The 13,120-nt window shown below is 46.7% G+C and overlaps 1 protein-coding gene and 1 non-coding gene across 2 annotated transcripts in view; one reads left to right on the plus strand and one right to left on the minus strand.

Moving 5' to 3' along the window:
* Positions 1-697: 697 nt before the first annotated feature.
* LOC114359503 (U5 spliceosomal RNA) lies at positions 698-815 on the minus strand. The gene has a single exon (XR_003656428.1). It is a non-coding gene; the product is annotated as a U5 spliceosomal RNA (small nuclear RNA).
* Positions 816-924: 109 nt separating this feature from the next.
* The window catches only part of LOC114359501 (hemocytin-like), a 34,783-nt gene continuing 22,587 nt past the window's right edge, over positions 925-13,120 (plus strand). Inside the window, exons 1-17 of the mRNA XM_028313926.1 lie at positions 925-930; positions 1,026-1,172; positions 1,677-1,926; positions 2,162-2,326; positions 3,414-3,542; positions 4,083-4,300; positions 5,723-5,875; positions 6,653-6,836; positions 7,105-7,371; positions 7,556-7,762; positions 8,117-8,262; positions 8,813-8,944; positions 9,665-9,951; positions 10,144-10,268; positions 10,729-10,922; positions 11,899-12,075; positions 12,665-12,823. Coding sequence (XP_028169727.1) covers positions 925-930; positions 1,026-1,172; positions 1,677-1,926; positions 2,162-2,326; positions 3,414-3,542; positions 4,083-4,300; positions 5,723-5,875; positions 6,653-6,836; positions 7,105-7,371; positions 7,556-7,762; positions 8,117-8,262; positions 8,813-8,944; positions 9,665-9,951; positions 10,144-10,268; positions 10,729-10,922; positions 11,899-12,075; positions 12,665-12,823 — 2,946 coding nt within the window. The remainder of the gene's footprint in view (positions 931-1,025; positions 1,173-1,676; positions 1,927-2,161; positions 2,327-3,413; positions 3,543-4,082; positions 4,301-5,722; positions 5,876-6,652; positions 6,837-7,104; positions 7,372-7,555; positions 7,763-8,116; positions 8,263-8,812; positions 8,945-9,664; positions 9,952-10,143; positions 10,269-10,728; positions 10,923-11,898; positions 12,076-12,664; positions 12,824-13,120) is intronic.

The following is a 13,120-nucleotide window of genomic DNA, read 5'->3' on the forward strand; positions in this document are numbered from 1 at the left end:
GTATAATATTATTCCTATATCCGTAACTGTATCCATAATCGAAACTACATAATCCATAACATCCCTACTGTTGAGTTATTAGAAACGCATCTTCTCTCTTCTCCTGTCCGCAGTCCCCTAGTTGTAATAAAGTATTTAGTCCAGTCATTTAAGCTTAANTTGTTAACCAGATTCATTATTCTTCTAGGATAAAGCTTCGCGTAGCGGGCGCGTTTGTGTTCTTGGACGTGCCGTCTCTGGGAGTTAGCCTGCAGTGGGACCGCGGCCTGCGAGTTTACGTTAAAGTGGACGCAGTCTGGCGGAACAGGGTAATTAAGATAGACCTTATCACCTTACCTTAAGAGTTATTGTTTTATTAGCAAATTAATCTTTTTGTAATGGCCAAATGCGGATCGAACTCTATGATGTCTGACAAGATTGAATTTACTTACGGGCCTCAATTTATTAGATTTTTTGGAAAAATAAATACAAATATTAAAACAAGTTAAAATAAAATAGTCATGGCGTCAGCGTCGTTTTCGACAATACAATGCAATCACGCTAGACGCTAGTAAGTCTGTATTATGGATCAACAGTGTGTGTCGAGCCAGCCTATAATCCGATTAATATTATAAATGCCAAAGTTTGGTTGGATGTTTGTTACTCTCACGCAAAAACTACGGAACGGATTTTGATGATAACTTATTGATAAATTCTTTACCTTGCACGAGGCAAGGTGTCAAAAATAGAGTTAAGACTCATTTGAGTGTTCCCCTCCACGGAAATCTTTAGTAAAAGGCGAAAGATTTATTCGTATTGAAGGGAAACCAGAGTGACGACACGAAGTCACTCGGGGGCTTTAAGGAACGGAAAAAATACTCACACACCGCGGGGCAGCGCGACCGCTACGCCATCTAGCGAGGCTAGGAAAAATCTTCTTAATTTATGGTGGTACTACTGGTGTATGGAATTTATAATGTTAAAAAAACCTAAAGTAAAGTAATAAAATAATAATAAAATAAAGTAATAATTAAAATTTATCGTAGGTGAAAGGTCTCTGCGGCAACTTCAACGGCGACCAGCGCGACGACTTCCAAACGCCATCTGGTGGAGGTCTACCGGAATCATCCGCTTTAGTATTCGCGGACTCTTGGAAACTGAAACCTACGTGCCCTAAACCAAAAGAAGTTTCGGTAAGTTAATCTCATTATTAATTAATTGGCACTCAATTTTTTTACTTTGTTTCGTTGTAATTACTCGACTGAATCATGCGGCACCATTGCCAAAAAATAAGTATCATACAATGAAAAACACGTGGTAAAAACATTCTAAGGGCCTACGCTAAAACTAGCGCGGGCGCTCGCAGTTATATTTGTATTGAAAAATGTATTAAGTAGCGTAGTTTAGCGCGGGCGCGTACGACGTTTTTCACACGCACAGCTGACGCGGGCGCACGACTGGTGGTCTGTATACCCGCGCACGTTTTAGCGTACGCCCTAAGGGTAAGGGTAAACGCGCTCATTAAATGTATGACGGATTGTACAGCGCCCCTAGCGGGAAACGTTCAAAAAGTAAAATTTTCGTACATTTTTGGGAGCGCGTTAGATGTAAAATGTAAACTCACACTCAGTCCACTAAAGTGATCAAGGAGTCAATAATTATGTTCTCCAATAAAAAACTTTGTATTGTATTAATAGGACTACTGCAAAACCCGTCCCGAGCGCAGAGACTGGGCAGTCAGCACATGCGGCATCATGAAGCAGTATCCATTCAGCTTATGCGCCACCGAAGTGTCTCCCGCTCCATACATCGAGCGCTGCGAGCGCGACGCCTGCGCCTGCGACTCGGGCGCCGACTGTGACTGCGCCTGCGCGGCGTTAGCTGCGTACGCGCATGTTTGCGCGGTTAGAGGCGTCACCTTTAATTGGCGCAGCCAGCAAGTGTGCCGTGAGTGTTGATAGCTTTAAGTTAGCATAAACTAGCGCTAGAAGTCCGGCGGATGTCGTATATGCAGCGCTGCGAGCGTGACGCCTGCGCCTGCGACTCGGGCGCCGACTGCGACTGCGCCTGCGCAGCGTTAGCTGCGTACGCGCACGCTTGCGCGGTTAGAGGCGTCACCTTTAATTGGCGCAGCCAGCAAGTGTGCCGTGAGTGTTGATAGCCTTAAGTTAGCATAAACTAGCGCTAGAAGTCCGGCGGATGTCGTATATGCAACGCTGCGAGCGCGACACGTACGCCTGCGACTCGGGCGCCGACTGCGACTGCGCCTGCGCCGCGCTGGCTGCGTACGCGCATGCTTGCGTGGTTAGAGGTGTCACCTTTAATTGGCGTAGCCAGCAAGTGTGCCGTAAGTCATAATATCTTTTAGGGACCCCCCATTAGCGTCTTTCGAGCGTCATCAGTGCACACTGCACGCATTATCGAAGCGGCGCTGGTTCAGCGTCGGTCACTACGATGCGTACGCTGAGCCGAACGCCGGATCTACGCGGAGCGGATGTCGCATTAAAGAGAGTTGGTGCACCGCGTCGACTTAGAACTACTGCAAAACCCGTCCCGAACGTAAAGACTGGGCAGTCAGCACATGCGGCATCATGATGCTGTACCCACTAGCCTTTTTCGAGCGTCGTAGTCTTGCCAGCACCCGCGCATCGTCGACGCGGCGCTGGTTCAGCGTTGGGCACCACGACGCCAACGCTGAGCCGAACGTCGGATCAACACAGCGCTGATGTCGCGTTATTTAGTTTATAGAGAGTTGGTGCGCTGCGTTGACGCTGCGCAGGCGCTAACGAGACGCCAACGTTTGAAGGACGCTAGTGTGGAAGAGGCTAAGTTAACACAAGCTAAAACTAGAAGGTAGACGAGTTTCTTCCATGAAGCGCTGCGAGCCTATGTGTCTTGTGCCCTTTTTCACCATCTTTTTTCAAATTTTTAAGTTACCCCTACTTCCCGAAGAGGTCAACCCGGGGAGGATGTTCGAGCACCTTCGGCTGCCCTCGGCTGCTCTCGGCCCAGAGGCGCGGGCGCGCGGCACCCGCGGCGATCGGCCGCCCACTTCACCTCACGCCACCGCAGACACCGCGCGCGCTCCCTTGCTTATCATTGCCAACCAAACTGTCATTAACGTAGTTTCTTTCAATAAACCTGTAATACAGTCCACTACGTTCTCATTTCATCAATTCCCAGTCGAGGCCCCTACAGTAACACATAACAGGTATTTTCATTAGGTTCACTTAAAAATTTGGGATTGATTGTGATTAGACTCGGAATTCGACTGCTTTTATAGCAGTAAGAATATGAAACACGTTTTTATAATTTTAAACTATAAAATCTGTCATGGTCAGACGATGTTTGGTCTAGCCTCAAACTGATATTCGAGCTGATATTCAGAATATTACATTTCATGATAAACTTGAATTTTAAATATTCTATCACAGCGATGCAGTGCGACGAGGAGTGCTCGAACTACGACGGCTGCGTGTCGGCGTGCCCGGCCGAGACCTGCGACAACACGCAAGGGTACAAGGAGCTTAAAGGCAACTGCGAGCAGGACACCTGCGTCGAAGGTATGATTGTACAGATTGAGATAACACTGGTATCTTATGCCATTGTAATAGAAGCTATTTTGCAATAAATGAAATAAAAAGTATTAATTTCTAATAACTGAGGTCTGATTTCCACCAAGGCGGAGTGGAGAAGAGAGGAGATTATGTCTGGTGAAAGAATTTTTCTATAGAATTTGACGGCGGTGGCGACGCGGTGCGGAGAGGAGATGTGAAAATACTGAAATCTGATTGGGTCTTGGTTCTCTCCGCTCCGCTCCGCTTTGTTGGAAACCATAAAGTGTTAGTAAAAAAGTTTAATGACATGTTAGTATTTTTCAAATTCAAATATTTATTCAATCAGACTACATTTTGGTCCATGTGTTAGTATTAATGAAATATACAATTTTATTTGTAAAACGGACCTTATCCTACTAATCATGTGGCCGATTAATAGACAATCCCCATTATCCTTCAGTACGCTATGGCAGCTGCCGAATACTATGGACAATGTGACAGGCCACAATACTTTTAGAAGTGTCTAACATACTCTTCCTTTTTTAGGATGTAAGCCCAAGAAGCCATGCCCAGAAGGCCAAGTGTATAGCAACGACAGCTTAACCGAATGCGTTCCGCGAGCAAAGTGCCGTCCAATCTGTATGACGCTGCCGGATGGCAGAGAAGTGTTCGAGGGTGACGTCATTGAGGAAGATGAGTGCCACACTTGTCGATGTTCCAAGGAGGAACGAGTGTGCACCGGCCAGCCCTGTTCTACTGAGTCGGTAAGTATATTAGCCATGGATTCTGGAGAAAGAGAGTGAGGTAGAGTTTCTGGATTATGACGTCATAGAAGAAATGCCGTCCAGTCTGTATGACGCTGCCGGATGGCAGAGAGGTGTTCGATGGTAACGTCATCGAGGAAGACGAGTCCCACACTTGCCGATGCTCCAAGGAGGAACGAGTGTGCACCGGCCAGCCCTGTTCCACTGAGTCGGTAAGTGTACAATCATAGATCTGGAGAGAAAGACAGATAGTTGCTGGATGATGACGTCGTAGAAGAAATGCCGTCCAGTCTGTATGACGCTGCCGGATGGAAGAGAGGTGTTCGAGGGTGACGTCATCGAGGAAGACGATTGTCACACTTGTCGATGCTCCAAGAAGGAAAGAGTGTGTACCGGCCAGCCCTGTTCCACTGAGTCGGTAAGTGTACAATCATAGATCTGGAGAGAAAGACAGATAGTTGCTGGATGATGACGTCGTAGAAGAAATGCCTCCCAGTCTGTATGACGCTGTCGGACGGCAGAGAGGTGTTTGAGGGTGACGTCATCGAGGAAGACGAGTGCCACACTTGCCGATGCTCTAAGGAGGAACGAGTGTGCACCGGTCAGCCCTGTTCCACTGAGTCGGTAAGTGTACAATCATGAAGTCTAGGGAGAGAGACAGATAGTTGCTGGATGATGACGTCGTAGAAGAAATGCCGCCATGGCGCTACTGGATGGAAGAGAAGTGTTCGAGGGTGACGTCATTGAGGAAGACGAGTGCCACACTTGCCGATGCTGCAAGGAGGAACGAGTGTGCACCAGCCAGCCCTGTTCCACTGAGTCGGTAAGTGTACAATCATGGGTTCTGGAGAAAGAGACAGAGATAGAGTTTCTGGATTAATGACGTCATAGAAGAAATGCCGTCCAGTCTGTATGACGCTACCGGATGGAAGAGAGGTGTTCGATGGTGACGTCATCGAGGAAGACGAGTGCCACACTTGCCGATGCTCTAAGGAGGAACGAGTGTGTACCGGCCAGCCCTGTTCCACTGAGTCGGTAAGTGTACAAATGGAGTCTTAAGAGAGATTGACAAAAATGTTGCTGGATGCTGACGTCAAATCAAATCAAATCATTTATTTGCATTACATGTGTGGTTTGACAGTTAGTAATTGGTAGGGTCATAGAGGAAGACCAAGTTAAAAAAAAATGTTTTTCGTCATCATTTAATTTTAACATTGCCCTTTTCATTAATTCAGATATTTGATTTTGTGCACAATCCAATATCTCGTTTTCTATAAGGGTCAAAACGATTGAAATGGACGAATTCTCATGATCCACTACTAGTGAAAATTAGGACAAATGTAGCGACATCCGCCAGTGGCGGACAAATAATGGGGACAACGGGAATACATTGTCATTTACTGTATTTTGAATATGATCCAGGAACCGTACACCGAACCGACTAGCCCCAAGCCGCACGACGAGCCTCTAAAGTGCGTTGACGGCTGGACGGCGTGGGTCAGCAAGCACACACCAGAGGCGGGCCCTCGCGGGGAGTCCGTGGAGAAAGAGCCACTGCCGGAGCTTAAAGACCTGGTGAGTACACAGCTTGTATGTGAGGCAGGAGCCCTACACTGAGCTGGCCAGCCATACGACGAGCCTCTCAAGTGCATCTTTGGAGAAGGAATCGCTACTGGACCTCAAGGATCTGGTGAGTCCACGACTTGTATGTCATCCAGGAGCCATACGCCGAGCTGACCAGCCCTACGACGAGCCTCTCAAGCGGAAAAAAATAATTCCACCTCTAACTACCACTGCAACTGCTTCACAGCCAGAATCCTTAAGTTTCTTGCGCTGCTTCTTCTCAGCACTGGCCCATTTATTGTCCTGAAGCAGTGGTAGGTTTAATACTGGGACGTGTAAAAGTGTTTTTTTAAGCCTATTTACAGAAATAAATGAGTTTTAGTTTTTTTTTAGTTTTTAGTTTTTTAATAGGTATTCAATAAAACCCTATTGACGTCACAGTAAGTTCCAAAGAAAGTTTAGGTAAGTGACATTGAACTCGCAACGAAATAACATAATAGTCCCCGAGGATTGGCTAAACTTTCAGCTGGAGGTGTTCTTAAAGTTCGACCGTCTCCCGCTTTGGTCGTCCAGCCATTGTCATTGTCTTGAATCATCTTTCCATGAGACTGGGGATGCTCTATAAGAGTATACTAAATATACATTGCCGAAATTATATGGTTTTATTCCGGTTTCGCGTTAGATATGGTTGCCAACCATTGGTTGGCTCACTTAGCTTACTATTTTTGGCCTATCATATTTTCAATAAGCATTATGTTGTTTTAGTAAACTAAATGATTTGCTCTCCAGAAAATCGGCTCCCCCATGTGCAGCAAAGACATGATGAAAGGCATCGAGTGCCGCACGCGCGTCAACCACGAGACGCCGAAGCAGACCGGCCTGGACGTCGAGTGCAGCCTGGAGCGAGGACTAGTCTGCCGCGAGACCGGCACCACCTGTCCTGACTTTGAGATCAGGGTGTTGTGTGAATGTGGTAAGCTTGAGAGAGATATACGGACCCGAAATATATTAGAATGTCCAATGATAATATGCTATTTAAGACTCCCAGCAGAATACAGACTTTTAATAGGCCGATATAGTTATCCCTAAATCTAATTTGTATGAAAAATCGGCCGATACCAAGTCGGTGTAATGTACGCAACTTTCATACATGTCCATACTAACAGCTCGACCCAACTATCCGCCGACAAAAAATCCGTTGTCTTCGGCTAGGCTAAAAATATTTACAAACTTTTCCACAGAACCGTTCCAATGCCTCAACGACACGCACCCTAACTACCAACATCCCACTGACTGCGACAAGTTCTACGAATGCACGCCTGACCTACTCAACCCAACTATACGTCACGCCGTGCTCAAGACTTGCGGAGCTGGCACCATGTACAACCCTGTGACGATGGTGTGCGACTGGCCCGCTTCTGTGGCAGCCGTACGACCCGAGTGTGTTGCTACTGAAGGAACCACTCCTAGCACTACTAAGGTCACAACTGTTGCGCCTACTTCACCTAGTAAGTTATACCAGATTCGCCAATGATAGCTTTAAGACCAAGTCAACCATAGCATACGTCACGCCGTGCTCGATGGTGTGCGACTGGCCCGCTTCTGTGGCAGCCGTGCGACCCGAGTGTGTTGCACTGAAGGAACCACTCCTAGCACTACTAAGGTCACAACTGTTGCGCCTACTTCACCTAGTAAGTTATACCAGATTCGCCAATGATAGCTTTAATAGCATACGTCACGCCGTGCTCAAGACCTGCGGAGCTGGCACCATGTACAACCCTGTGACGATGGTGTGCCACTGGCCAGCTTCTGTGGCAGCCGTGCGACCCGAGTGTGGTGCTACTGAAGGAACCACTCCTAGCACTACTAAGGTCACAACTGTTGCGCCTACTTCACCTAGTAAGTTACATTAGATTCATCAATGAGAGCTTTAAAACCAAGTCAACCATAGTATACGTCGCGTCACGCCGTAATCGGCTGGCACGATGTTCGACCCTACGGCGATGGTGAATTAGCCACCCTTGTGCGGCGACTATAGCTTCCTAGCAATAAGACAGCCTAAACAAGGAAAGCTCTCTTGAATCTCTTTGTGGCTATTTTGTTTGGTGCACAATAATGAATATACTTTTTATGTGTCATCACATCACTACTCTTACAGTTACTTCACCCAGCATCAAAAGTAAACAGAATGATAACTTTACATAACTAAATGGCAAGGTATTCTGCAGTAAATTTTCATGTATTTGTTAACAGCCACACCAACGACGACGGAACAAGCAAGCACGGCAGGGCTGTGTCCTCCAGGCCAGGTGTACCGCGAATGCGCTTATCCTTGCGACCAGCTCTGCGACTACCTTGGAGCCGTGATCCGGGACAAGGGCCAGTGTGGACCTAGAGACGTAAGTATAGTCGTCTCTATCTTACAGTGTAGGGTGGATAGGGATGGGAGAGTAAAGAAACAGAGTTATGCCCGTTTTTACCATCAATCCCTAATTTTTACGTGACCCCTAAGGTAACAAATAGTATGAATTTTGTTTTCATATGGGTCACTTAAAAATTAGGGATTGATGGTGAAAATGGGCATTAGACTTTTTCGCAAGGGTTCTTATACGGGTCACTGACTCTGATCCAATTTTGTAGCCACGATATCAGAACAGTGAAGGGGTCAGACTGGCCGACTCGTGATCCGAGAAACGCGGGTTCGATGCCTGTGACTATTGTGGTGAACCCACTCCCAACATAAACATATTGAGCTTACCATGAGGAGTTAACGGGATTATTAGTACATAATTTGTATTCACAAATTGCTAATTATGCTTTAAATTCCTCTTTATTACAATCTTAGTTCGTCTGGATAAAACTCTGGATCTTATGTTTCGTTCAATATTTGGCCACATATTTTATTGAATGTAGATGACTTCAATAAAAATAAATTTAATTTATCTGCAGAAGTGCATCAAAGGCTGCGTGGACATATCGGTGGCCGAGCAGAAGTGCGGCAAAGGGTACCGCTGGCGCGACATGAAGACCTGCGTGCCTGAGAAGGACTGCACTTGCTACGCCGATGGAAAGATGGTCAAGGTATGCAATGATACACCAAGAAATCACACAGTATACCTACCTAACCTACACGTATAGGTATACTGTGCTATTTAATAATAATATTATACTGTACTTACACTTAAAATTTATACGCGCACTATTATTATTATTTATGTATGTATATTTTATGCAGTATAGGTTAGTGTCCGTGACTCCCACTCGGCATGGGGCACACTGAAAACCAGCGTCGTGGCCTCCCTCACCGGGGGCCATGGCATATGCTGAGTGGGGTCCCATTGCGATGGACATCGCTGTGCGACAGGGTGGCACTGCTCAGTTTTACTTTCACTTTCATTGTATGTTTTATTTTATGTCACCTATGTCTTATTTACTTTTTTTTCTATTATTTACATCTTTTGTCTTCTGTGATGTCCATGGCAATAAATGTTTCTTTCTTTCTTTCTTTCTTTCTTTCTTTCTTTCTATTTACTCAACTATACGAGGTAAAATACCTCTCGAGGCCCATAAACAACTTTTATTTCTTATTGCATACTTCCTTTCTTCTAATAGGTTATTACATCTATCTCACTACTGAAATTCATAAACATAGGTTACCGCTTTATACGTGTAAAAGGAAGAGGCAGAGAAGTAGTTACTTCAAAATCACATTCAAATTCTTTATTAGTATGTAGACCCTTTTCACATTATACACCTGTATGTACGTAGAATAAGGCATTGAATTTATCGTATCATAACCAGCCTGGCGAGCGCAAATCCGACGGGTGCGTCACGTGCCAGTGCCTCGACAACGCGTTCCATTGCGACTCCTCCCACTGCACGACCCTCGGCACCACCTACATCGACGAGGAACGCAACCAGCCCATCAAGTATACCACGACAACAACACCAAAACCCACCACGCCTAAACCCACCACTGTGACCACAAAGGCGACCACCACGAAGGCGACCACGCTGCCGCCGACCACTGTGACGCCTCTGATTATAAAGAGCACGGTCTCGCCGCCGCCGGAGTGTGATCCTGAAGGGTGAGTTGATAGACTTCATTATGATCTCTTTCATGACTATGGCCGGATTTATTTTATTACTTTTCCGCTGAGTTTTTAGCGTTAACAACTTAACATTTGCGAACCATCTGAGAATTAATCACGTTTTTTAAATAATTTTCTTTATAAATAGTAACTCGTTACGTTTACATAATTTTATACGTTTCACTGTAGGTACAAATACCTACTTTGGGGTGATGACGTGGAAGTGAAGCCGATATTGACCGCGAGCTCGGTTGCTAGCAACCAGTTCCTACCGCAAGACGCTGTGCTCAACGGCCGCCCGAAAGCTGTATCTGGTAATATAATTGTATCATCATCATCATCATCAACATCATTTCAGCCATAGGATGTCCACTGCTGAACTTAAGCCTCCCCAACTGATTTCCATAATGACCGGTTGGTAGCGGCCTGCATCCAGCACCTTTCTGCTACCTTTATGAGGTCGTCGATCCACCTTGTGGGTGGACATTCAACGCTGCGCTTTCCAGTACGTAAGTAAGTACGTAAGTGTATACTTAAGTTTAAATATTTATGTAATTTTAATCTGGATTTTTAATTCAACCGCACCATTGCATGTTTTATGACGAGTTTATGATTTACCTGTAACCTGTAACGCCCCTGGGTCTGCGGGTGTCTATGGGCGACGGTAATCACTTACCATCAGGTGATCCATCTGCTCGTTTGCCTCCTGTCACATAACAAAAAATAAAAATAAATAGCTGTCTCCGTGTATATTGTTTTGGTTCTTTACTTCAGCTGGCAGTTGGAACCCGGAGATCAACGACAAGAACCAGTACATCCAAGTGGAATTGCCTCACGCGGAGCCGATATACGGCGTGGTGCTGCAAGGCAGCCCGCTGTTCGACCAGTACGTCACCAGCTACGAGCTCATGTATGGCGATGACGGCAACGCCTATAGTCTCGTCAGCGAGCCGGACGGGTCGCCCAAGGTACTGTACTGGGACCCGCTTCTATACTACTGAGAGACAGGCATCTTGCAGAAGGAAATGACTGAGAGGGAACGATGGGTCTTCGCTCTCTTCGTTTCTTCAGCCAGCCGGACGGGTCGCCCAAGGTACTGTCCTGAGACCGGTTAAACAAGTCCTGAACCGATATACGGCGTGGTGCTGCAAGGCAGCCCGCTGTTCGACCAGTATGTCACCAGCTACGAGCTCATGTACGGCGACGACGGCAGCGCCTACAGCCTCGTCAGCGAGCCGGACGGGTCGCCAAAGGTACTGTGCTGGGACCGGTGCAACAAGTCCCGAGCCGATATACGGCAAGCCTCGTCAGCGAGCCGGATGGATCACCCAAGGTACTGTGCTGAGACCAATTAAACAAGTCCTGAGCCGATATACGGCGTGGTGCTGCAAGGCAGCCCGCTGTTCGACCAGTACGTCACCAGCAACGAGCTCATGTACGGCGATGACGGCAACGCCTATAGTCTCGTCAGCGAGCCGGATGGATCACCCAAGGTACTGTACTGGGACCCGCTTCTCTCCTTCTGCAAAACCTGCCTCGAAATGGCGGAGAGGGAACGAGAGGCCTCGGCTGACGCCTCTCTGATCCTTCGCCGTAGTCTATGCTCTCCACGCTCCTTCTTAGGGGCCCCACAAGTCGGGTATGGGGATGTCCAGCGGCCGGCTTACAAGGCTTATGGTGGCGGTGTCCCAGTGTCCAGTGCACCGTTAGCGGACGTCCCGAGAGTATCTACCATTCCCCTCAAAGCTGAAGGGGCTCGCTCAAGAATGAACCGTAGCCTGAGACGGAGCCGGGAGTTACTGTATACAACAAGTCCTTTGCCAATATACGCTGTGGTGCTTCAAGGCAGCCCGCATTTAGAACAGCCTGAGGGGTCCCCCAAGGTACTATACTGGGACCAATAATACATAATTTCGTACTAGCTTATCATATACCGTTTTGCAGGTGTTCCGCGGCCCAGTGGACCACAAGACACCGCTGAAGCAAATGATATCCCCACCAATAGAGGCCAAGTTCGTGCGCATCAAGCCTCTCACTTGGCACGAGGAGATCGCCGTCAGGCTTGAGCTGATCGGCTGCGGGGAGCCAAGGAGCACCACTCCTGAAGAGATCCCCACTACGGTAAGTGATGTACATGTACTACTGAGATGTTTTGAGCTGTATACAGGCATGTTAGCTAGAAGAAAACTTTTAGACACCCCGCAAACTACAGACTTAGTTGGGTCGGCTTGCAATTTGTATGAGGAATCGCTGTAATGTGCGTTCTTCCATACATGTTCATTGTTCATACTGAACAACAGCCCGACCAAATTATCGGTCAACTAAAAGTCTGTAGTCTGTGGTGTGTCTTGGAAAAAGTAGCAAAGATTAGGTACTTAATTTGTGTGGACTAAAGGAATTACTAGCTACCTATAGATCATTTCATCCACGAAGACGCGCCCCACCAGTTTTTGGTCGAGGAAAGCGTCCAAAACGTGAGCGAAAGTTTGATCCGAGCAATCCGAACGACATTATTTTAGTGTGCGTGTGTTGATTGATGATTTACATTCGCGGAAGAATGGTGAGGCGCGTGACTTCGTGGATGACACGATCTATACTCACAAATCTCGGTTATTTTTAAATGCTATTCATCACCAAAGCCATTATACATTACATTGCTTACATAAATATGTTTTTAACATTTAACCGTCAATCAATATTTATTCAACAGCCAGAACAGATGCAATGCACAGAGCCGCTAGGCTTAGCGGCGGACTTGCCTATTGAGAGCATCGAAGTGAGCTCGAACAACGACGCGCGAAAATACTTCGCGTTAGATGGACCACGGGGCTGGCGTCCACTCTACAGCACACCCGGAGAATGGATCATGGTAAGTCTTGTATGGAAATCTTTGAGGGAGGCTTTTGTCCAGTAGTGGACGCCATTTGGCTGAAGCGAAAGAACGAAGTATTGTAGAACTTACACTATAGAGGTAGTTTATGACTTGCACATGATATGCCCCTGGGATGCCCTCTGGTTAATACCAGAGGCCTAATGGCCTAATGGCCTAATGGCCCCGTTGAAACTTCTGGACAGCCAGGATTTGCAGTGAGGCTTATCATTAATAAAAACCCAACCAGTAAAAGCTAAACCATTGCCAAAGTTATTGGAAGTTATTGTGAACATA

The sequence above is a fragment of the Ostrinia furnacalis genome, unplaced genomic scaffold (assembly GCF_004193835.3).
Source record: "Ostrinia furnacalis isolate ACB-3 unplaced genomic scaffold, ASM419383v2 OfSCF4439, whole genome shotgun sequence".
NCBI classification, from domain to species: Eukaryota; Metazoa; Arthropoda; class Insecta; order Lepidoptera; family Crambidae; genus Ostrinia; species Ostrinia furnacalis.